This window comes from Indicator indicator, chromosome 15, assembly GCF_027791375.1.
Source record: "Indicator indicator isolate 239-I01 chromosome 15, UM_Iind_1.1, whole genome shotgun sequence".
Classification (NCBI taxonomy): Eukaryota; Metazoa; Chordata; class Aves; order Piciformes; family Indicatoridae; genus Indicator; species Indicator indicator.
The window spans coordinates 11,117,548-11,142,716 of NC_072024.1; the positions used below are offsets into that span (position 1 = coordinate 11,117,548).

The 25,169-nt window shown below is 49.5% G+C and overlaps 2 protein-coding genes across 2 annotated transcripts in view; both read right to left on the reverse strand.

The window, feature by feature from the left end:
- Positions 1-1,225: 1,225 nt before the first annotated feature.
- On the reverse strand, positions 1,226-16,522 carry LOC128971878 (SRSF protein kinase 3-like). Its single transcript, XM_054387603.1, has 13 exons — positions 16,502-16,522; positions 13,176-13,282; positions 10,745-10,884; positions 10,495-10,603; positions 10,056-10,143; positions 7,645-7,732; positions 7,305-7,411; positions 5,067-5,229; positions 3,774-3,856; positions 3,255-3,362; positions 2,767-2,836; positions 2,585-2,677; positions 1,226-1,413 (listed from the first exon to the last, which is right to left on the reverse strand). The coding sequence occupies exons 1-13, from the start codon at positions 16,520-16,522 to the stop codon at positions 1,226-1,228; spliced, it is 1,365 nt and encodes a 454-aa protein (XP_054243578.1).
- Positions 16,523-18,947: 2,425 nt separating this feature from the next.
- Positions 18,948-25,169, reverse strand: part of PLXNB1 (plexin B1) — a 40,616-nt gene continuing 34,394 nt past the window's right edge. The window contains exons 31-36 of the mRNA XM_054387173.1: positions 21,287-21,447; positions 20,891-21,038; positions 20,141-20,205; positions 19,975-20,050; positions 19,573-19,647; positions 18,948-19,052 (exon numbers count right to left, since the gene is read on the reverse strand). Of these exons, the coding sequence (XP_054243148.1) occupies positions 18,948-19,052; positions 19,573-19,647; positions 19,975-20,050; positions 20,141-20,205; positions 20,891-21,038; positions 21,287-21,447 (630 nt within the window). The remainder of the gene's footprint in view (positions 19,053-19,572; positions 19,648-19,974; positions 20,051-20,140; positions 20,206-20,890; positions 21,039-21,286; positions 21,448-25,169) is intronic.

A 25,169-nucleotide genomic window follows, 5' to 3' on the forward strand; every position in this document is an offset into this window, starting at 1 on the left:
GTCACCGCCCCCGCCGAGGCACCGCTCTCCGCGGGGTAACTCCCGCGTCGGGACACGTGGCAGAAAGAAGGGGCGGTGCGGGCGCCCGGGATTCCTGGGCGGCAGCAGCCGCCGCGCCGCGCATGTGCAGACCAGAGGAAAGAGGAGGAGGGAGAAAGGGGCGCGCATGCGCGGCGCCGCAGGTGTGGGGCCTGCCGGTCGGCACGTCCGCGCCGCGGGGGAGGAGGGGGGCTGCTGCGAGGTCGGGGTCTCGTCAGAGGGGCCAGGAGGGCAGCTCGGTGCCCCAGCCCCCCGCTGCTGCTGCCGCCTCCCAATCAGGCCTCGCTGATCTGCTCCGCTCTGGTGGCTTCCCTCGCTCCTTGGCGGGTCCTCCTGAAGCGGGAGCGGGGCAGGACGCGCCGGCAGTTCCGCCTTCCGGATCCCATCACAGGCCGGGGACAGCGCGGGGAGGAGGTGCTGGTGCACCGCTGGAGACCGGCGCTAGCTGGTTTTCCGTCCCGGAGCCCCAGACAAAGGGCGCTGGGGGCTGACGGTGGGGCTGGCTGCGAAGGTGGAGGAGCGGCCTCCCGTCAGGAAGGAGGGGCGCGGGAGGCCGAGCCCTGCTGAGCTGGGCGGGAGGGACCCTGCGGCACTGGGTGAGTGCCCGTGCCCGACTCGGGGAGGCTTTTCCTTGTGTTGGTGACTGTGTACCGCGTCGCTATGGAGAGGGAGCGCGCCCGTGGCTGCTCCACGGGATGTTGCAGAGGAGCTACCGGTCGTCCCCTCCTGCCTGGGCGGGAGGAGGCAGGCTGCGGCCCCTCCCTCTGCCACGGAACTGCGGTCCCGGAGAACGAGCCGTCGCGGCCGGGCACAAAAAGCCGCCGCTTGACCTTGCCCGATGCTTAAAGAGGCTTCGAGACCACCGGACGTTAATTACCGCTTCCAGTTCGCGCCGCGGGCGGACTACGTGATAAAGGGACGTTTAAGAAAGGCGAATGGAGGCCGAGTACGAGCAGAACCGCGGGTCGAAGCTAGAGGCGGCGCAGAGGGAACGGCGGCGGTCACGGTCTCGCCGCCGAGGTCGCTCGGAAAAGGCTGTGGGGCGTGCCGCTGGGCGCCAGGCAGCGCCGTGGGAGGCTGAGGAGCCGCCACTGCCCCAGGGGTGGCCTGCTTCTGCCGCCATCTTGTGCGCAGCCCGCGCGGCTCCGGCGGCGGTTCTCGCGCAGGCCCGGAGGCGAGGGGCCGGTTACGGGGCGCTGAGCCAGGCGTGCTGTAGGCACTGGGCGGCGGTGGCGCGGCGCTCGGGCGCGTACTGCAGCGCGGGGAGGAGGAAGCTGGTGAAGGGAGTAACCTCATGCTTTGTCCAGCCGTGTTTGTCGGCCAGGATGCTGTAGAGGTTGCGAGGGGAGAGCCTGGAGATCCGCAAGAGAGCACCTAGCAAAGATAGTACAAGCATAGTGCAGGACCGAGAGGCTGCAGCTCTCAGTGCAATGCAAAGCTTGAAGGATCGCTGACTTTGCCTTTGACTCTTTCACTTGTGCTCCCCCTTGCAGGTTTGCTTTCAGGCCTTTGTCGGAAACGATCTTTCCAAGTCCCTGTTGGGAGTGTACCTTTTTGTGTGTACCTCTTAGATGAGCACATGCCAAGAGTGAATGAAGTGTTCCCAGAACAAACATGCCAAAGCCCTTACCACTTGTTCCTTCTGCCTCTCCCTATGCCCCAATGTGCCAGGCTCTTTCAGTGCCAGAGCTACCAGGACATTAATGCTTCATATGTTTTGTGCGTTCGACCTCTGTAGGGGCCCAGAAGAGTGTTGCTACTGTCTGAGAAGCTATCCTTGTTCTCAGAAGTACATGGTGTACATGTCGTGATTTAGGTCATGCCCATTCGGTTCACACGGAATGAATATAGAGCAAGAACTACTTTCGACTCACTCCCTTTGAGCACCATAGAACGAGCAAGTGCGAGTACAGGATGTGAAAGTGCAGGGAGGCGCTTGCTGAACTGCAGCATGGGACTAGCACCACTGGATTGTGGGGAGGCTGAGGCTGTGTGGCTAGGGAAAGAAGGTGCCAGGGTAAATTGCAGGGGGGTGGAATTGTGCTGCGTTGCAGTCAAAAGATGGATTTCAAGCCTGATGAGTTGAAGGGAAAGGAATTTGGGAGAATAAAACAGAAGAGATTTTACACTTGGATTAGAAAATTGAATGCAGCGATCACATGGGAAGGATATGAGTGGCCCATTCCTGATCATCATTGTTCACTGGCAGTGAATGGGTGAAATCCAGCTAGTTACATACTTTTCAGTTTTCAGGGCATGCAGCTATTTCCTGTCTGCATTTCCATTCTCCCACATCCCAAGGAGAAAGAATGGGAATATTTTCCTTGTTGGGTGTTTGCTATGACTGTTTTTCAGGATTTTGCATTCATCCCTCTTGGATTGCAAAGGTAGGCAGGGCAGGGAGTGTTAACTGCTTGTCTTTTGTCCCTGCTTGTAGCTTTCATTGTGTAATCTAATTTCGGGGGATATTTCAGTGTGAACTGAGTAGGAGTGCATCAGAGATCCACAGTGGTTTAGAGTAAACTTCCTTACTCTTAATTCCTACCTGGCCTGCTGAAAAATTTTGTTGACTTGTTCCAGGAGAAAGCAATTTGAGGAGGAATTCTACCCAGGAGTTCAATAATTCGAGCAACATGGTCTAGAGAGAGGGAGAGAATCTAGATGCATTTACATGCAAAAATTGTGACACTTCTGTCAGTGAAATAACTAAGACTGATGAAGTCTTACCGTCATCTCTGGAGAAATACTTTCCAGGTTGAGGATCAAACAGGCGCTCCCCAGTTGCCATTTCAAATGCCTAGAAATGAAGAAACATTGTTAATTCACTGTCTGACTTGGAATTTTTATTCCCCATTACCTCCAACAGTACCAATTTCCCTTGCTATCACACAGAACTGATCCTAAAATATGGAAATGTTTACTCTGCTTTGATCTGTACCATGGTGAAACAGCACCTTCAGCTCCATCAGGGTGGAAAGCAGTATGTGCCTGATTCAGCCAAGTCTATGTGTTAACATACTTAGAGTGTGACTTGCTTTATAGGTTAAACTAATTAAGAGTGAATTTTATCAGCAGCATATTTGCACTCCAGAGTGGGTGCAGACAGTCCCATTTTCTTCCTCAGCAAGGAAGTTTTCTTACATGCAGCATGTATATGTGAGTGCTGAGGCCATGCTACCCCTGGCCTTTTAGTGCTGGTCACTTCCCAGTCTTACCAGACAGCCTGTGCTCCAGACATCCACAGGAGTGCCATAGTCTAATCCAAGAAGCACTTCCAGGGCACGGTATGGCTGGGTCTGTATCTTCTTGGAAAAAGGTTTGTACTGAAACAGAAAACAAGCTAAGCTCCTTTTGACTAGCTTCATAAATGAGTAACAGCAAGACCTGTGATCACAAGCTTCCTGCAGGGTGAGGCAGGACTAAATACATGTACTAAACACTGTACAGGGTATGGCTGGCACATTCTCAGTCTCACTGACACCAGCATGAACTTCTCTCCCCATGTTTCACACAGGACATGGTTTTAAATTTCTAATGGTAGGGGCTAAGTGCAAGCTGAAGAAACATCCAAAGTTGACTGTTTGCAGGATTCCTATCTTGGGACACTGAACTAGCTGGACAGCACACTGAAGTAGCTGTAAAAGGACAGACACAGGAGAGGGGAGGTGGCAGGGTGGAAAGAAGCACACAGCATCCCTGCATCGTCATGGGACTGAGACTCAGAGCAGACTCACTGTCCAGCAGGCACTGCCCAGATCTGCAATTTTCACTTCTATGTTCATCAAATCACATTCTGCCAACTGATTGCCAAGATCACCTAAAAGGAAGGATGGAGAAATCAGGTTTTCCCAAACCAACAAGTAAGCACTGCTACCACAGAGGAGCCATATATGCCCACCTTTAAGGTTTTCCAGCCTAAGAAATTCTAAAATGTTTCTTTTGTCATCAGTAGAATGCCACCTCTGTTTTTTTCTGAGGAAGCACAAAAAGCTGGTATCCAGTCAAAATCTAAGAGGATGTTCAGTAAGACCAATAGCTTGGACTAGTGGTGTGACCATGTTCTCCTGTCCTGCTGCCAGGTTCCTCTAACACCACAGTTAAATTACTGTGGGCTCAGGGGAGAACACGTCCTACCTACTAGTCAGGCACAAAACATCTACCATCCCTTCTTAGCTTTCAGCAGGCCTGGCTGCCATGGACCTTGGGCACAGCCTGCTTGGCAAGCACCGTAAGGGTTGCATTTTCATATGACCTCGAAAAAGGTAATTTCTGGTTCACCGCTTTGCAGTGAGCTGTCAGACTGTGCCTAATATCGTGCCTTTGTGCTCCAAGCAAAAAGACTCAGTCACTAATTTACCATTCCCTGATTGCCCCAGAGTTTGAGAGACAAAACAGCATCGCCATGGGGGAAATGCTCATGGGGGAACATCATGCAAGGGTAACATAAAGGGCCTCATTGCTAGGAAATGAGCTGATCCCTAGAGAAACTTTCCCTGCTTCTTATTCAATATTCACACTATTCTCTGCAAATAAATTGTGTCTCAAAAGGCCTTGAAGATCAGCAGTAATACAAGTCTCCCACAAACCTCAGAAATATGGGAAATAAAAAGCAGAAGTGGTTTGCAGCTTTCTGAGCAAACCCTTTTGCACGTAAACCTTTCAGTGGCTGAGAACACCAGAGACAAGGGAGCTCTCCTGTACCTAAAGCTTTAAAGAGTGCGAGCTCTGAGGGTGTGGTGTGGCTGTTAGCAGCTGCCTATGATCTGTAGTTGTCCTTCACACAAACCTACCTGCAGGGACACATTTCTGTATGTGCCTGGGGGAGCCTGTAGCCCCTCAACCTAACTGTATTAAGCAGAGATAGGAGAGATCTCTCAAAAGCATAAGCTGGCTGTACTGTTTAGTACTGGCACTTGCAGGAGATGGGAACATTTTCTAAGCTACCAGTACCTGCTGCCTGTCTGTTTCCTTCCTGGCAATAAATACACATTTCTTTTCATATTAAACCCCCCCCCCGGACTGCTCACCTGGTCCCTTTAGCCTCAAATCTGTTCTCGGGCCACAGTCAAGTGTGTTGGGCTGCAGCTTTTGGAGGCTTTTGTCACGGCTGTAGAGCAAGATGTTCTCAGGTTTGATGTCCGTGTGGATGATGTGGCAGCGCTTGTGCAGGAAGTGCAGGCCTGCCAGCACCTGGGCAAGCAGGCAGCACATCATGTCAGCAACACCAGGGTCCTCACCACCCCTGCCCCAGCTGCCGTCAGAGCAGTCGGGCACAGCAGGCATGCAAGTTGTGGACGTTCTGACCTTGCAGGGAGGGTGCACTGGTGCTAATCATCTGCAATGAATTGTTCCTGTGTAGTGAGGGCCTTGTACTCTGCTCAAAGTGCAGCCAGCAGAATCGTGGGGCTGGCTGAGGTGACCTTGTGGGAGCAGGCACAAGGGGTTTCACTGGGCCATGTGGCAGGAGGAGTAGGAACTACAGCCCCACCTGCCTAGTGGGCAAGGGGCTGCTTGTGGGAGATGGGGGTAACATGCAGCAGAGGCAGCATGAAAATCCACAGGTATCAGCATAGATGGGCAAGCTCAGGGACACAGAAAGGGCATGGAGCTATGAGGAGGCATCATGGTCATAAGGCTGAACTTTTCTCCAGAAAAAAGCACTCCTGTCTGCATGCCTTCCTGCTGCTGATCATTCAAATGGGAGCTGGGGGCTGGTTATGGAGTGACACAGCATTGGAAGGCACACAGAAAGATGAGGAGGTGCAGTGTAATCCAGGCAGGAGGAGGAAGGGACAATGAGTGTGTGTGTGTAGAGAGAACTTCAAGGCAGTGCAGGAAAGCCATGTAGGGAAACAGCAGCTTATGATGGAGTGGGGAGAGTCTGGCCTGTCACAGGGGAGAGATAAACAATGCCTGCCAGAGTGAAACAGTCGCTATCTGAAATCAATAACAGCAAAAAACTCTGCTGGGAGAGTTACATTTGTTTTTTAAACACTCTGGTCAGTCATAAAGGGCTGGCAAATATCCTCTGTATTATCAAATTCTATTCTGGGATGAACACCAGCCCCAGGGAAATACCAGCCTTAAATGGTAACTGTAAAACACAGGGAAATATTTAAACAGCTAAACTGGAATGAATCAGAAATAAATACTACCCCTGTGCTGGGCTGAAGGGGGAAAAATTAGTCTGAGAGTCTGCAATTAAAGCAGATAAGGAAATTAATCAAGCAAAAAGCTTGGGTGTGAAATGGGGCACAGAGATTAATGCCACTACATTTTTGGGTAACTTATTCAGGTGATAGAGCTTCTTTAGAGGAAGAAGAGGCTCTTCCAAGGAAGAAGAGACTATTCCATAAAATAGGAGAAAGGAGAAAGTTTCTTTCTTAGTGTCCCTAGAAGGGCACAGAAATCAGCATAACAAATCTTCATCTTGGCAAGTGTGCAGACTCCTGATAAATCTCAGCATGAGAGGCAAAATGTAAATCTAACTATTCGGAGGCCTCGCTCAGGCTTCCCATTCCTTAGCCATTCCCTACTAATGCATAAGAAACCTCATTTTCACCATGTTTGATCAGCACACCCCATCCTTACAGGGAATGAAGAGTTGGCTCTGAGCGGGAAAACCTCAGTGTGGGTGGAGGACCAGCCAACTGAACCAAGCACTTTAGAAAAAAGACATCACTACTGAGTGTCCCTCAAGCAGCCTTTAGTGGTACCTTACAGACAGCTGCCAGACCTGCCAGAGGTTGGATGCTGAGGCAAATTGCTGCCAGAGGGGGCTCCCCAGGGCAGTAGGAGGGCTGAGATACATGTGGCATGCCCACAAGAAGCAGGCTGTTTGTTCTCTTGCTACTCCTGGGAGCAGCAGACCCTCTGGAGAATTCCATGATTAGTGAGGTGGTGGGAACACAAGTGCCACCCCCTGAGTCCCCAGTGCAGAGCTGTGGGCTGTTGGTGGCCCTGACTCCTTACCAAACCCAAGCAGGCTGCAGGCTTGGGCAGTAACATGCAGTGCCCCTGTATTCATGGAAATGTGATGTCATCCCACTCTGCATTTTAATTAACATTTTCTGTCCTTACACCCCAAAGAAATAGCTACTGTTTTCCTTTAAAAAATGCATGCCTTGGGCACTCACTCTGGATCGTCCCTTCCTTTGCAGAGGCAGTCATGAAGCTCATGGCAGATGACCCCAGGATGAGACTATGGCATGCCTCTCAGCCAGCAGTCCCTTGTTGCCCTCATCCATCTGCAGTTAAGTTCTCACCTGCTGTAAAAACTTTTTCACAGATGGCAAAGGCAGTCCCTGGGCTCTGTAGTTACTCATCAGACATTGCAGGGAAGGGCCCAGCACCTCAAATACCAAGCACACATGTGGGAAAGAGTCAGGGATTCACTAACAGAGAGAAAATGCTATTGCCAGCTTTTGCCCTTCACCAGAGCACCCTTATCCAACCTCTCCCCTCCAGCCACCTCCATGTGCCCCAATCCAGTCACTGTCCTGCTCACCCTCCTCACTGGAGCACAGAGCTCAGTTTTACACCACTCTCCAAGGCAAGCCTGGGCTTTGCTGACCCAGAGCTGCAGCACTCTCAGCAGAAGGATATGGAAACCATTCTCTCCAATCATTCTGAAGTCATCTAACAAAGAGACAATATTTTCTCCTGACTGGTCCTTCTTCTTCATATTGCTCACCTGAGGGGAAAGATTCCAAGAAAGCTGCAGTTAGAGACATGCTTGTGCACAAGGACATCACACTCCTGGTTTATCCCATTCTACAGACTTTCTCTTCCAGGTGTTGGTACTTCATGACAAATGCCATGAATGCAGCATCAGGAAAACCATGCTCCATGTGCAGAAGCAGAGTCTGTGTGTTGTCTAACTCTTGACCAGGTAGGACCCTCACAGTGTCTGAATAACTCAACCTCATCCTGCTAACAGTGTCTAGCACACTTCTTACTCTGGGTCCCACCCAGACCCAGAAAGTTCTCCTGCTTGAGCTAGAAGTGGATTCCCTCAAGACCACAGCTCCCTGCTTCCAGCAGGATCACCTGTACCTTTTCCTTTCCCCTTCTGTAGGCTCTGCTGCTTTTCCTTAGAGCAAGAACGGCCCTGTCCCACCCTGGCTGAGAGTAGAAGGCTGGGACATTGCCTTTTAAAAGCCACACCTTCCATCCAGCAGTTTCTCACAAGGAGTTGCAGAGAGACAGAGAACTTGTGGGTGCCCTGGGCTTCTCAAAGGCTCTCTATCCTGCTGGGGTAGGGAGCAGCTTCCATGTTTGGAGGAACTCAGCAAAGTAGGCTGCTTTGGACTAAAAAAAGGTTGGCTATGGGCAAGTACTGCAGAGATCTATAAAATACTGAGTGGTAGTAGAGGGAGTAAACACAGATCTTTTGTACAAGAACCAGGGGCCATCAAACCTAGCACTTGGGAGGTTCAAAATCAAAGCAGAGGATAATGTTTATCATACAGCACACATGTAATTGGTGGCAATTTTGGTCACAGAAGGCTGTGGGTTCTGAAGCCTGTCTGGGTTCACAGGAATGTAGGGCAAGTCTCTTGGAGTCCACTAAGAACTACTGCCCACTCTTGGGCATCACTCTTGGCCCAAGAAATCTTTATCTGGAAACTGCTGTAGGCCAGGGGAGCATTCAGTGGGAGCAGCACTCTGCTTAGCTTGTCTTTAGACCTGTCTGGATATCTGCTGCTGGCCCAGGGTGCTGGACTGTGTGAACTCCTGGTCAACCCAAGCACAGGTGTGACAGAGCACTTGCTCCAGCACCTATGTGGCAAGGTGTTGCCAGAGTTAAGTCTCACAGAGCACAGATCCTCTTACAGCAATTTGTACTTTTTGTTCTCTCCCTCCACAGCCACATCTGGCAGGATTTTGGCGTGGGCATGTAGTGCAGATGCCAGATCTGCCTGCACCAGCACCAGTGGGTTTGTGCTGGCACAACAGAGAGCGGCTGTGGAAGCAGGGGAGACCAGATCCTCTCCTGGGAGCTCTGCAGGAACCGACCACCCTGTGCCTGTGGGAACAGCCCTGGGAACCAGCTGTGTTCTGCTGACTGGGAAGGTGTGTCCTTCAGAGAGAATTGGTAATAAATCATGGGAAAGGCTTGGTCCCTACGCAGGGTTGTGCTGATGTGTAGAAAAGCGGCCCTCTGATTACACTAAATTAGTGCCACTTGGTACTTCCTCTTGCATCACCCAGTCTGGCTCATGTCTCTTTAGATTGGATTTACAGATTTGCAGATGTGAACTAAACCTTTCTCAGACATGTTGGAGAAAGGCCTCAGAGTAATTTGAAATGCAAAATTGAATGGCTTTTACTCACGTAAAGCTGATGTAACTTTGTGTTTAGGCAAACTCAAAAAATTGCAACTGCAAGTCTTCTAGAAGTATCAGGTCAGGACACTTGCAACGGTAACTAACTGAGACCCAGGCATGGGCACATAATTACCACATCCATTAGCAAAGGCAGGAGGAAATGTTCTGTCTTCAGAGGTTTATTACATTTTTGCTACATCCTGCCTTTTTTGTTGTTGCTTGTGGTTGGGTTTTTGTTTGTATTTTCTTGATATTTCCTTTTACTTCAGTATCAGCAATGCTGTCTGAGCTAGGAATACACCCACACAGTGAACACACTCCCATCTCCCACTTAAGAACAACATTACTGCTGTTTTCTGTTGGTTATTGCCTTATCTTTCTGCAGGTTCCTCCTATTTACAGGATTTTGGTCTCAGCTGAAAGAAATGGGCTGACAGGGCAAATGGGACACCACCAGCATGTATGGGGAAACTGGGACACCCCCAGTGTGACAGAGAAAAGGAGAAGGTGCCTGTTTCAGAGGCCAGTGCTGAGCCAGGCTGATTACTATGAATTCCCTAACTTCTTTTTTTCCTGTTCCTCAACTAGCTTCTCAGACTCAGATGTGGAAGGAGAAGACACTGATGCTAAGACCTGACTGAACCCAGTGGTTATCCCCTTGGAGCAAAGCCCCCAGAACACACATACACAACGGAGGAGAGCGACTTCATCCTGGGCAGCCTCAGCAAATCCTTCCCTGCTCTTCAGAATCTTCACAGCTACATGTTTCTTTCTCCTGGAAAACAAATCACAGCTGCCAGCCAGTGTATGCTGGAGAGACCCAGCTGCCCCAGGGACAAGCAAGGGCAGGAGAGGAAAAGGTAGAGCATGAACACTGCAGGGTCTAAATAAGAAAAGCTAACACAGAGCAAGGGCTGATCCCATCTCATTTATGTTCTTTGGTTTCCAAGGACCAGCTCTGCTCATTGCACCCCACTAATTTTGCAGCCAGGTTTGTCCTGGGCTCTGGGGATGCTGATGTGCTCTGGCACAGGCACCTGTGCTCTGCTGCTTCTGTGAGAGGGGCTGGTCCTGTCCAGGAGATCAGGCACCCATTCCCACCTCCCCAAAAGCCAGAGTCCCTCACCTCATGTCCTGGCACAGCCAGACGGTGGCAAAGGCGCCGTAACCCAGATTGTGCAGAGCCTGGTACTGTGTGTTGAACACCTCTCCTTCTCGCACAGGGTGGTGGCCTCCTGTGGGGACCGTCACCAAGCCACATCACTGACCTCTCTCAATGCTCTTAGGCTGCAAGAGCAGCTGAGGACGGTTGTCCTCCCAGAGGAATAGCCAGCTGGTCCCTGTGGTGGTCTGGAGCCTCAAGCCCAAGGACTGACCTGTGCAGTGGGATGCTGGCACCTCCTCCTGCAGCTGCTCCTCCATGACCCAGCGGTGCAGCAGACCCTGCCGTGGGGGATGGAGGCAGTGGGGAACTGGGTCACAGGGCTCAGGTGGTGTGATCTTCAGCACTTCACTCCTTTGAAGAGAGTTGGAGAGCTGCAGGGCAGCTGTACCTCTACCGCATGCTGCACACATTGATTCCATCTTCTACCCTGCTGTCCTCTCCTCTCCTTCCTTCCCATCTGCTTCAGCAGCCCCTGGAGCTGGGCTGTAACAAATGCTTTTGGCACTTCATAGAAGCGGGGATCATTTTAACAGTTCAGAAGAGAAAAGCTGGCTGGCTAGGGCCGAGCTGGAATCCTGGCAGTGTGCCCTGGGCCAGGGCCAGAGCCAGGTGGGACTCTCAGGTTTCCCTGTGCCCAGTGTGGATTTTCAGGGGCTTAGTGGGGACTGCAGCATCCACCCCCACAGCCCCAGCCAGAGAAAGCACCCACTCCCATCCTGGCTGATGAGGGGTCACATCTGGGCTTTTGCTGGCAGATGGGTGGGAAGCAGAATCTGGGACACAACTGGGCTTCAGCTCCAGGTAGGTGGGAAACAGAACCTGCATTTTAGACTCAGCAGCACTGCCCATCTGGCTGCAGCCCAGGTTTATCCCTGACAGTCTTGTGATACCCTAGCAAGAGGCTGTGATTGAAGGGGAGGCTGTTCCTGGGGTTTGTTACTATGGCAGCCCAAAGTACAAACACCAAGACAGTGCAGACAGGCTGATGGAGCTGCTGTCCCCAGCCCTGAAGCAACAGTCACCTGAGTAGCAGCCCAGAGTCTGTGATGCTAATGGAAATACAGATATAACGTGCTGTAGCTAAGGTGCTCCCAACCCAGCCTTGCATCATTTAGAAATGACACTTGCTGTAGGGCCAAAGCTTCAGGCTATCAAACATTGTCAGAGCTGGTGACAGGTGGTAGTAACCCCAGTGACCATTAGCACAGGTAGAATTATTGACTTTTAAATCCTTCAAATCCAGTTGCTAAACCCAAGAGCTCATCTGTATGGAGGATTTTCAGAAATAGTTAGAGTGGGCTGGCAGTGATGGTAGCAGCAGGAGCCACCTGAAGGGGTGGTGTTCTGGGACAGTTAACATCTTCCAGGTGCTGAGAACTGTGACTTCTTTAAAAGACTAAATTTTCTTTCCCTGTGCTGAAGCTCCTCTCCCAGTACAGCTGCCAAAGGCACAACCTGCCTTTGGGCACCCAAGAAGCTCTCAGCATGGTTCTAATTAAGAGTCATACTGGGCTCAAGACTCTAATCCTCTCAGGAACAAGCTAAACTGCCAGAGCTGGCATTGCTCTGTTCATCCAAGCCATACAGCAGTCAAGAGGCAGTAAAAATTCCTCCTGCTCCTTGTTTTTTTACACCTCTAACTGTGGTATTGACACTGTTCTGAATTAGTCTCTTGTAGGCACAAACCTCTGGGATGCTTTTCATCAAAACCTTACTAATGTGCTAGCTATGAAACAGATTAAATAAAAATATTCCTCATTTGTGCACAGACTGAGCATGTCAGTAATTTCACAAGCTCCTGCACCCTCTTCACTCACATCATTAGGACAGTGAGGGCTGATCTGAGAGCCAGGCCACAGTCTAAAATATTTTATGTTGCTCACCATTCCTGTGCCAAAGGAAAAGGCAAGAGTGTAGAGATGGGCACTCAACAGCATCTTCCCTAGGTGGATTATTATGGTAACAGGAGAATTCCGTGGAAAAGTAGGACCCAAAGACAGAGTGTAAAACACAACCTAGCACTAGGGCTGATGGAGCTTTTGGGTAGGTCACTGGGCTCTGGCGTTCTTGATGTAGAGGTGTGGCAAGTCTGCCCTTGGGTGAGTGAGAATTCACCTCTGTCCACTCTACTTAAACAGATGCACCAGCAAAGGATGAGGAGTGTTGCTATGCAACTTAGTATAAGAGAGTAAGCCATTATTTTTTTAAGCTTTGTGATGAAGGACAACCAATGCTTTGAAGTCCTTCATAGCTTGACATCTTTACATTAAAAACAAGCTTTTGTCATTCAAAACTATGTTGTGCAGTACTGGCTTACTGAAGGCCCAGACCAGATCAGAGAACTTCATTTCAAAAATATAGGGGTCCTGCCAAGTTTGTGACAGCCATGAGCAGGGAACAGTGGACAACTCCACCTGACCTGCAGCAGTGTAAGGAGCTGCCCACCACCAGTCGTATCTTACAATGCCTAGACCTCTCGAGTTGCAGAGCTCACCAGAGCAATACACACCTTTGTCTTCTACATGAACACAGACCTGCAAGCCTTTGCTGAGTGCAACATCCCTGCAAGTTGCAACATGCTGCATAAACCCAGCCTTGTAAGAGCATGGGGCTCTGAGCCCCGGGGCCCTGCGCAGACTTACCGTGCAGCAACTCGCAGGCAGGGCACGCCGCTCTGTCTGTCATCCAGCTCATCCTGCAGCTCTCCAAAGTGAGATACCAGCTGGTCCTGCTCTCCTTTTAGTCTGTGCTGCCCGGGAGGGGTGTCCTTGATCAGACCAAACTCTTCTGTGTTGCTGGATGGATGTGGTGAGGCGCAGGGCAGAGTATCAGATCACAGCACTGCTTCTGGGAACAGCTTTGGCTTTGGGGTAGCAGGACACCTAGGACAGCTGCCGTGAATTCACTTTACTGCTGGCCTCTCCCTGCCTCCCCCAGCTTCCCTGGCAGAAGGTCTGTCAGCCTGCTGCAGCTCCACAGCAACTATTTATAGAAGGAAATTCACAGCTCTACTGACATGGAAACAGAAATGCTTTCCCTCTGTTCCACTGTCCCCAGATCCAGAAGCTGTGGGACTGCCTGGCACTTCCCACTGCTCCCAGCAGGACGTGTGGCTCAGCCTCGGTACTGTGGCACCATCTCCTGCCTGGCACAGCTAGCCCCAGCCTCTGCCTGACAGGGGACAGGCTCCACAAACCCACAGCCTTGCTTGCCTGGCAGCCACCCCGGTGGGACCTGAGCTCCCCAGCACCCACACAACACCGAGGAGCAAATGGCCACACACAGTGAAAACTACGTTTTCTTTTTTTCACGTTGCTGCCCACCACAGCCTTGCAACAGAGCTGGGCATGCCCCAGCCTCCCCCCCTTGCTGGGGCCCTGGGGTCCTACAGCTCAGGTTTCCTCACTGCAGAGACCAAGCCCCAGCCCTGAAGCAAAGGGTTAAGACTGACTCGCAACAGTTCTGCTGCAGCCCCGGGTTGCCAAACTGAGGTCAAGGCCTCCCGAAGTGCTGCTCCCCTTGCCTGTGCCCCTCTGCTCTCACCTGCCTTCCCTGTACTAAAAATAAAAGGGGAGGGGGTAGAGGCTGCAGCAGGCTGTGTGCCCGGGGCAGCCCCCCGTGGGACTGAGCAGCCCTAAAAGGCCAGCGAGAAGACACAGGGATGGAAGGGAGGGACTAAAGCAGCTACATGACGGAGACAAGGAGAGGGGATAAGCAGCCTGTATCCAAAACGCTGCTAGCAAAGGAAGAGGGGTGGAGGAAAAGACAGAATAGATAGGCCAGGAGCCAGCTTTATGTCTGACATGAGCTGTGTAATTAGTTTAAGAATTAAATTGTTTTGCTAATTTAGGGACACTTGTTCTGCCTCATGGTGGTGGATGACAGCAATCAACATAAACTGTAGCTCAAGCAGCCCCCTCCCTGCTTACCCACTGTGGGAAAAAACACCACTAGAGCTGTAAGATGCCACATGCTTCCCCGCCAGCCTGCACAGCCACAGCCCAGCTCCTCGTCTGCAGAGGGAGGGTCCTTGCTCTGGCTCTGGGAACTGCGTAAGTGCCACCATGTGGGGGCCATCCCTGCAAGGTTGACTCAAAGAAAGGCAGCTGATACCTCACAGACTATGGAGAGGACAGGAGGGAAAAGTGCCACGCTCCTGGCACAGCTCACAGGACCTGGTGCTCAGGAGTACCCAGTTTCCACTTGGGAAGAAAAAGATGCAAATAGATTGTGAGCAATTTCATCATCGTGCAAGGCAAGCAGGACAGGCAGGTTGTATATTAAAATTTATTGAATTATTGTGTAAGAATTCTCTTTATTAAAATCATTTGGACTCTAAACTGATTATTTACAGACAAAACCTCTTATATCACCAATAGATTCCTACATCTCAGAACAGTATCTACAAACAGTTATTACACTATGTAACAAAATTCAGATTTTTTTTTCCCCCCAAGCTTTTTATATTAATTATTAATTCCAATTTGAGAAAGACAGTACCTCAGGTGCTCTGAGCAGAACTCAAAGGTGTGACAGGGCATAAAATGCAGGTCAGGCCATACCATAACAGACAGACACCAAGTCACAAGGCTGAGAGAGGGCAGGGTCACCAGGACTGAGGACCAAGAAAAAGACTAGGAGAGCAAATGCACTGGGTGTTCTGGAAACCAAAAGAATCATTGTGACAGAAAAGGCACCAAAAAAGCAGCATCTTGCTGCAGCTGGGGCACACCCTGAAAAAAAAAAAAAAAAAAAAAGGCATTCTACTGAGGCAGCAGCATCTGAAAACCCTCTGTTTTCACTAGTAAAAAAAACAGCCATCATTGCTAAAAACAAACATGACAACAAAACCAACCAACAAACAAACCCCCAAACCAAAACAAGAAAACCAACTGAAAAACACAAAAACAACCAAGCAAAAAACTACCACTCCCCTCCCCCCCCAAAAAAAAAAACCCAAAACCAAATACAAAACCCAAACCAACAAAAAAACAACTCCAAACAAAAAATCTTCCAGGCAGAGCCGAAATTTGCCACCAGACAAACAAAAGCAAGTGCTCTCACATCAACATGGTTTGGGTGCCAGCTACTCTTAGTCATGCCAACAGGAGAGACATTTGAATACTCTAATGGATATTTATCCTAATACTGATCAGTTCTCAGTGTTTCACCAGACCATGGTGGAAATAAGTTTCTGTCTCTGACCCCAGCACTATGTAAATCTCAATGCCTGCCATTGAAGGTCACCTTTCTGAGAATAAGATGAAAGCAGCACCATCCCCTTGCTGCACTTCTGTCTTGCAGAAGGGGAACAGTGGCTGTGGCAGGGCACTCTCATCTGGTGCCCACAGAACTCGCTACCTGTAAGAAAACAGGAACATTCAGAGATGATTCTTCATCCTTCAGAAGGAATGTCCATCTCCAGAACGTCTGACAAGCTGGTCATGGAATCAGGCAGAGATTCAGGAAGAGACTTAAAGGGACCATGAGAAATAAATAAATAAGCCTTCCCTGCAATAGGGAATTTCATAATAAAACACGTTTTGTGCAAATTTAAATGCAACAGAACCCTGTTGTAGGAATGGATTTTGCCACAGGAGAGGGGCATGGACGGAGAGGAAAGGAGAGGGACCATGCCTGAACACCCGAAGTTGATCCCAGTGAGGGGCCTTCAGTGCGTGTCTGCAGGGAAGGAAGATGCTGGTATCTAGTACATGGAGAGAGAGATGGAAGGAGATGGTCACTACCAGCTTTCCACCCTCACTGCACCTGTGCTGGACAGTGTCTCCTGTCCAGCTGTACAAGGACAAACTGATGTTAAGTAAGTCAATGACTTACATTTAGCTCTAGTTTTAAGTCTTGATTATTGCTCTAATAAAAGCAGACTTTCACAGATACACTCAAAGCAGATAATTTCCAACATCCAGGAGCACTACTGAGAAGCAAAGAGGACATGAAGCCCATTTACCCTGCAGCTGAAGTCAGCCATGTGGGCAAGGGCACCTGGACTCCTGTGACTACTCCAGGAGAGCCACCAAGTCCTCTTACCTTGGCTGATGTGAGGTGGATTCGAAATTAAGCCTCAAACCACCCAGCTCTGGGGAAGCGCAGAGATAATTCTGCAAAAACAGGAGCAGACATTAACAGTCTGCAGAACCATAAATCCAGCAGTGTCTGTGACTCCTGGCAGACACTCAGTGAGCTGGAGAGGACACAAACTACACCTTTGCTGCCTAGAGCAGAATGTCCATCTGTCAACAATGTTACTCTGCCTCTATACCTACACCTGCCTCACACCAAGGAACTGCCTCCTGCAGTTCCTAAGGGAATGGGCTTTACTAATGTGCATTGCATCTGCTTTTGCTATCTGCCAGTCCTTTCCTCCTCCACCCAGCTGTTTTGGGACTGATTTAATCAGATTTGGTTGAGACAGGGGTTTTGGAGATGGTAAGTTTCTGTAAGTTTTGTGCAAATGAGTGGTCAGGCAGAAGCAAGACTCAAAACTGGTGCCCAGCCAGGGGAAGAGATGCAAACTCTGCCCCCTCTGTTTCTGGCTAGCAGCAGCCAGCCAGCTTGCCTGCTGCTCCATACAGCAGGATGGGAGCAGGAGGTGGCACAGGGACCTTGGTCATCCTTGGGGCATACAGAGTACCTTGGGAATACTTCTGAGAGAGGGTCACAGGGGAGAGCTGGCTCTGTGGGAAGAGATGCCAGCATTAGCTTGCTCTTATATTGCTCAGAGAGCAGTTTTGTAACCGTGCAGCACTGGCACAAAGCCATGAGGCTGCCCCAATAGGCCTGGAATTGCTGCTATATGCAGAGTAGAGAGGTAGGGACATGATCCTGCCCTGTTTCAGCTCCGGTCCCTCCTCAGGGACAATCACCACCTCATAGAAGTGACAGAGGAGTCAGACCTATCTACCTGCCCCAGGCATGCAGGACAGCAGTGTGGAATTAGCAGCGGGGGATGAGAACAAGTAGGACATCCTTACAAATAGGAATTCAGTCCCAGAAGGGCAGAGCACCGTTCACAAAGGCCAGGAACGGAGGGAGGAAGCAGCAAGAAGCTCCAGTGGCACCTAAATGTGCTTGTGCCTGCTCCAGCTTCTCCTTCATCACATGAATCATTCCCATTTGCAAGATAGCTGACACTCCTTGGGAACACCACAATTGTGCTTCAAGGCTTCCTCGAGTTCACAGCTCACCAAATAACCCTTCTATGTGCCACAGCAGGAGAGTCTGGGAAGTGAAACTGTGAGTAAGGTATAAAGCAAGCCTAAGAGGAGAGCACACAGCTAAGCCTTGCCCTGAGCTGCAGGGAGAGGCAAGCTGCTGTTACAACAATGGGGACATCTATGAGTTATCCCTGCAGACAAAGCAGTGGAGAAAATTTTGCTCCAGTGCTGACAGACGTTTGTCAGTAGAAGTGCACAGAGATACTTCTCCAAGAAAAGCTTTGTCTCAAAGCCAAGAAATTAAACATTCTCCTTTAGCATTTAAATACATTAACTTTCTGAGGGTATTTACAAGTCCAGTTCAGAGCAGCAGAACATCTAGACACTAGAGGAAGAGGAAGTGGCACAAGGCATTTGTTGTGCTTTTCCAAAGAGAGGGCAACCTCTGCCCACGAGGAACCAGGAAGATGGGTCCTGAACCGGGTCAGCGGAGACCAAGGTGAGCCAGACAGCAACTCTTGCATGCTGAATTTGTCCTGAGGGAAAGGGTGAGGGGGTGCTGTCCTTTTACAGTGAGGCCCTTGGCAAGCACACAGGCTGGTGAGCACCTTACAGCCAAGCAGGTGTCACGCACAAGCTGTCAGGGACCAGAATACTGGGGAGCAAGAGACCTTTAAGCATCCAACATCTGGAACCAGTGGGAAGATTGCTGCAAGGAGGTTTCTCAGGCAGGACACTTGCAGGAGTGCTTGATAGCTGGGGACAGAGGTTAGCACAGCTGCCAGTGTGGGGAAAGCTTCCTGCATCTTCTCTGAAGTGAGCAGCTGGAACAGGGGAGTCTCCCAGTACTGGCAAGGGCATCCATGCAAGGCCAGGGACTCCACAGACGTGGTACTCAGTGTTGTCACCTGGCTCTTCCACAACGTTGTCTGGAAACTTGGCACGTTCATGTAACATCTGTAGGCAGAAGCTGTATGGTCCCCCTGACAGTCTGCCGGAGTAAAGCCAAAGTTTGTGGGGTTTTGTTTTGTTTTGCTTTTTAAAAAGAAAAAAAAACTGTAAAAAAGTGTTCTCTGAGATGCAAGGATGCTTGTACTTGGTACTGCTTTGGCCATCCCTGCTCGCTTCACCCATGGGTTCCTTGGCAAGTCTGGTTCCAATGGCAGCAGGACACCCTGTGTATAGCTAGGATGAGCACTGTCCCTGTTCAGCCAGGGCAGAGCAGTCTGTCTGCACCTGTCACAAATCTGTGACTTTATTCTCCACAGCTGCTGCAATCTGTTGTAGTCTATATCCAAGCTGCATCTTCTGTGCCGTTGGGTCTTCTTCCAAGGCGGTGATGATCTGCAATGAGACAGAGCTCACTGGCAGCCCTTCTCCAGCACACAGCACTGCCAGCAGGCTCAACTCTGTGCAAAATGGAAAGCCCCACACTGGAATCCAGCGTGCTCAAGACTAGAGTGGGTTTGTAGTAATTCCCCTCAAATTAACACAAACATTCTAAATTTATCCTAACAACTTAATAATCTTTTTGCACTATGAAGAATGCTGAACTTCTCACCTGAAAGTGGTATCTTTAGGAAATTAATCTGAACTAACTGCATCTCATTTTTAAGTAGATTATTTGGATAGTATACATAAAATCCCAGCAGCCTCTAAGTTAGGGGTAAGTCCTCTTTTGTGATGTCCTCCCTCTTTGATAAGAATGAAGCAAAGGCAAGACATGGAAGTTAGGCATGCCAGTTAAACAGCACACAGCACTGTAATAGTCTAGCTGCTCTTAATTATTAATTTTTGGAGTGTTTTTTGGCTGGATGGTAAAAGGAGAAGGGAATATTCATGCCTGCTGGCAACATAGACTCACCTGGTCATAGTACTTATTGATGTATTTGTACAGTTCATGTAAAGCCACCAGGGAATTGAGGTCACCTGAGTAATTCTGAATACGAGAGAAGAAGTTAGACAAAAGTCATAAGACATCTAACAATCTTCTTCTAAATTCTGTACCCTCACAACTCGCTGGGAGATGTGCCTGCTGCACAAAGCAACAGGAAAGGGAGTTCATGGCAAAGGGAAAAATATCACGTGTACTTGCTCTGAATCCTTGACTACACTTTTCAGTGCTGGCTGGACAGACCCTTGCCCTCCCAGTGGAGCCACAAAGCAGAGCAGCCACTGGGCTTGGTCAGAACTGCACGCTCAGCATTATTTTCTCTTAAATGCAGAGGTGAGGGGCAAGGGTGACATCTGAAATAATTGTATTTACCCGTGATAGCTCAGCCAGGGCAGAGTTCATCTCCTGGTCACTGGCAGAGATGGTCTGACGGATGTCTGCGTAATACCTATCCAGTGGTACACAGGCAGTTAGTGTCTTGTTCCTCCCAGCCTCTTTCTCACTGCTTAACCTATGACTGCTCATGCTCACTGCTTACCTTTCCACCATCTGCTTGTAGCGAGGAATGTCCCGGGCATAGAGCAGCTTATTGATCGGAGAGTCCTTGAAAATACAAACCCACAACTGATTACAAAGAGCTCCTTCATCATGCTGTGGACTAACCTTAGCAGGTAACACCATCAACACTATTTTCTGTCATTCGTTCAGCATCAGGACTTTTTTTGTCCTCTGCATGGAGAGGCACTTCAAATACCAGGCTTTATTCTAGTAAGGCAGTCTCAGGAAGCCTGAGATGTGTTGGTGAAGGGGCTTCTGAGATCCCTAGTCTAGCCTTCCACTTGGAGCTGGGCAAGTGTGAGATAACATTGCCTAAGGCTTTGCATAACTAATTCCTGAAATCCTCTAGAGGTCCACCCATCCCATCTCTGGTGACCTCTGGAAGACTCTTCCACTCTTGGTACAGTGGTGGTTACTGTGATGCCAACCTGAAATCTCCCAAGATGCATCCTGTGACTTATGCTGTCTGCCACAGCCACCTAGAGCTGAGATCTGTCCCCTAAGCAGCTGCAGCTATAAACAAAGAGCATCCCCCAACAACAACTTTATAAACACCACCAACCTCTCCCTCTTCTCTTCCTAGGAGTCCCCATCATTCTCCAGTGGCACATGGGAGCAAGGTTGGGCCTGGCCTGCTGTCCCTGTGGTGCTACATAAACGTCACTGTCTTCCTGGGGCAGCACCGCTCAAACTCTGTGCCAACCTTGCTCCCTTCTCCCTCTGCACTTACCCGCCCTAACTTGTGGTCAGCTATGGTACAGGAGTCCATGAAGGTCTGTGCAATGACAAGGAGCACAGCATCTACATTATCTGATGTCTGCACATCAAAAACAAATTGGGGATTCTTGATGATGTTGATCCAGAACCGCAGGGGCAGGCTGCAGTGAAGACAGATGTATGAAAGGGTATTAGCAAAGGTAGCAGCTGCAGTGCTGAAAGATGCTCTGCACATTACTGCTTCTCCCAGCTCTGCCCTCCCAGCAAAGCCAGCTTTTCACAGCATGCTCTGCTGCCTTGCACTCCCATTTTGCTTCTCCTCTGCAGGCAAAGGTGGCTGTCAGTTGGCAAATCCTCAGCTGTAGGCAGCTTAGCAGTGCCTCCTCTGGAGCCCCCAGGAAGACCATACCTGTTTGTCTTCCAGATATGGATGGTCTCAGGGTCTGCGATCCCATAGTGCATGGCCTGCTCATCCAAGAGGTCAAAGAAGTATTTGACTGCCAGAGGGACAGGGCGATTGGTACTGAGGATCACCTGGAACAAGTCATCCACAAATTTCTGCAGAGTGCCCTGGGAAGGACAGAGCAGGACAGAGTCAGCACAGGCAGAGAAGACTGAAGAGCCCAGCTGTTGGGCAGATGAGATGTTCTCCTCTTCTGCTCAGCAGCCTCCCCTCACTGGTTCAAAGCTACTTTTCCTCCACTGCAGGGAGCAGTAGCACAGGAGGCAGAAAGCCCCAGCAGGTTCCAGAATAGAGGCTAGGGAGAAGATCATGAAGAAAGCAAAATGTGGAGGGGAGTCAAATGTACTCAGAACTACTGCCTGTAAAGGGAAGAGTTTGCACCATGATGGAATGGCACCAAACCACAGAGACTGCCTGCTGGAGCAGGACTAGTGGCTGCCAGCAGCTGGGTTCAGCCAAACTGAAACAAGGTGAAGGGGTTGGCTCACCAGCAAGAAGAAAGTTCACTAAATGTGGGAAGAACACAGGCACTGACTGGCAAAGTGCCTGGGCTGTCCCCTCAGGAATGGGCCACTGTAGGCCACTCCACTAGGATGACAGAGCAGATAAGGCTCTCCATAGACAGATGTTCCCAAGCCCTGGTCCTCATGAGGGACTTCAGCCACCCTGGTATCTGTTGGAAGAACAACAGAACAAGGCAGAAGCAATTCAGGAGGTTCCTAGAATACATTGATGATAACTTCCTCTTTAAGTGATACAGGAGCCAACGAGCAGAGATGCTATGCTGGATCTTGTTCTCATTAGCAAGAAGGGGCTGGTGGGGAATGTGAAGCTCAAGGGTGGCCTTGGCTGCAGTGACCATGAACTGGTGGTATTCAAGATCCTTAGGGCAGTGGACCCTGGACTTCAGAAGAGCAGACTCTGGCATCTTCAGCAATCTGCTTGGCAGAGTACAACCCCAGAGGGGTCCAAAAAAGCTGGTTAATATGCAAGGATCACCTCCTCCAAGCTCTGGAGAATGCATCTCAACAAAAAGGAAGTCAGACAAAAATACCAGGAGACTATCATGGATAAACAAGGAGCTCCTGGGCAAGCTCAAACATGAAAAAGGCTACAGAGTGTAAAAGCAAGGACAGGTAGCCTGGAAGGAATACATAGAAATTGTCTGAGCATCCAGAGATCAGGTACAGAAAGCCAAGTCATGCCAGAATTAAATCTGGCCAGGGACATCAAGGACAAACAAGGAAAGCTTCTATAGGTGTATCAGTGATAAGAGGAAGACCTAGGAAAACGTGGGCCTGCTCTTGTAAGGAAATGGAGACCTGGTTACCCAGGTCAGGGAGAAGGCTGAGGTACTCCAGCAGCTCTTTGCATTTACACCACTGCACCAATTAGCTACCTAAGATATCTTCCTTACAGACACCAACTCAGTGAAATGACAACAAAGAGTATAAGGACATTTCTGCAAGTGTCAAGTATCCAGCTAAAGAAGTTCTTGAACAGGCATTGGGATGCCCAATGCTGCAGCCAGTCCTGCTCCTCCCTGCAGAACCACAGCCTGGATGCCCCCAGACATCATGGTCCACGTTGCCTACAGCTGTTCAACACAGCTTTATTGACCTGTGGGCTCTGCAGTTCCACCACTGGTGGCTCTGGGACTGAAAAGCAACAAATGCTCTTCAGGAATGATTCTTCTGGCTGCTTCCTTCTGCTAAGGCATCATTTTCAAACATCATCGTGGTGTCATGCTGTGATGTCACTGCTATGCAGCACCACTGTGCCAGAGTATCCTACTGGTGTCAGTTGGCCTCTGCTTGCTAACTGGCAGGATGAGGTGTGGCTCTCCATGGCAACAAGGTCCAGCTCCTCTGGGCTACAGCCAGTGAGGGAAACTTTGGTCTAATTGTCTCCTGCAGAAACTCCATCTCTTTCTGCTCTGGATGAGCTGGCAGTCGGCAGACATGATTTCTGCTGGCACTTCAGGACAGGGGGAAACAGCACCCCATGAAACTGCCATAGAAATGATAGAGGAGGAGTCAGATGTCCAATCTGGAAGTGACAGACGTGAGACCAGAGAGGTCCCTTCTGTTTCCAACAACAGACAAGGCAGAGCAAATGAATCATTCTTATCCTTCAGCTTTCCTCAGAAGCTATGGAAAATGCTGGAAAGTGATCAGTTTCGGTCTGTTTGGTGGAGTAATGGTGGGAAATGTGTGGCAATCAATGAGGAACTCTTCAAAGAGGAAGTCCTAGGCAGGGAAGGACCTTCACAGATTTTTGCCAAGAGCATGAGGAGTTTCCTCTGGCAGATGAAGCTCTATGGATTCACTGAAATACAGCAGGATTCCCAAAGATCTGCTTCCTTGGCTGAATTCCTGGCTGAAGAAGCAGCATATTCTGCTCACAGCCAGGTACAGCAGCAGTTGCTCTGCACATCAACAACACAACAGTCTTGGGGAAGAGATGGACCTTTACATCAAATCAGGCCTTGCAATAGAGGAGGGATAGGGATAGTAGTGAGCAGTCTAAGTTTAGTTTCCTTCTCAGGTAGTTTTCAGGAAGGTTTGAGTTATCTTTCTGACTAGTAGAAATGCAGATGAAATACAGGTCAGTTATATCTGCTTAGTTTGAACCTGTTAAACAGAAGGACACTTGGTGTAACCTAATTTCTTTTAATGTTTTTGCTACATGTCATGCTGTACCAAATCTGAAACCTTCCTGGACACCTGCTGAATGCCAAGAAGATGCATATAGCATCAAGTGTGTGCTCATATTCTCACTGAAATTGCTGAAAAGTCACGGTACTTGGCTTTTGAAAGCAGCTCTTAGGCTTCTGAAAATCCTATACTGCCCTGCTCCCAGATGGCAAAAACCCAGGGGTGATGATGACTGAGTAGAACCATCATATAATGTTTCACCCTAAGCTTTAGGTTTCAAATGCCCCTCAGAGTTCTTTTCAGGATCCATGTTCATATTTTGAAACTCAGTCTTAGTTCTCATAGCTTGGGGATCTTCAGTCTTGAAATGGTGTCAACTAACTCTTCTCCTTTTAACTATTCTTTTTTATTTTAGGTACTCTATTACTATAATCCTAGCTTTAACCGGGAGCATCCCCACCTCCTGGAGAAGTGCAAGAGAAGGGTTTATACCAAAAGGATAAGCACTAGATGCACTGGAATTGAATGAACCCACCTCTCCGAAACCTCCACAAGTCAGAAGACCCCCTCAAGGTTGTGGGAGATGCAGGGGAGTATCTACCTCTGATAGTTAAGCTGCAGAGTCTTAGCATTGCTGAATAAAAGGTGGATAATGTTTACGTGATGTATGTGCTGAGTAAGTTCTTCCTAATAACAACTTTTGGGGAAAAGGAGCATGACATAAAAAAATCTTAAGACTGTGATTCTAAAGAATAAGATTTAAACAATTGCCCTGATTATTTAAGGACACCTTCTCATAAGTTTGTATCAAAACCATGTGCCATTGCCCTTTTAAGAAGGACACTCTTTAGAGAAGGGAACAGGATTGCCCAGAGGCAAGCCCTGACCAGTATAGTTGTACAAGCAAGCAAGGGGATGGAGGGAGAGTAATTTGGCTGTTTTTTTGCATGGGAAAGCATCATCTTGGTAGTCTTAGGAACAAGGGCCAAAAGTATAGCTTGCAACCTTCTGAACCCAGGTCATGACTTGCCCTTCTCAGAGCGGAACAGGACTGGGTGTGGGCAGTGCTGAGCAGAGATAGAGCAGGAGAATGTGAGCTCTTAGGGAAGTGATGTCTCACTCAACAGTGAGGCAGCATGCAAGGACAACATTAGGGCACTGCACTATTTTGG

What these genes read in the sequence shown, in the direction of transcription:
- LOC128971878 (XM_054387603.1), bottom strand. Translation starts at nt 16,522, where the DNA reads ATGGCTGACTTCAGCTGCAGG. An exon ending in AAGTCGCTCTCCTCCGTTGT is followed by an intron (nt 7,733 to 10,055) that starts GTATGTGTGTTC and finishes CTTTCCCCTCAG; the next exon opens with GTGAGCAATATGAAGAAGAA. An exon ending in TGAAAAAGTTTTTACAGCAG is followed by an intron (nt 5,230 to 7,304) that starts GTGAGAACTTAA and finishes CTGCTTGCCCAG; the next exon opens with GTGCTGGCAGGCCTGCACTT.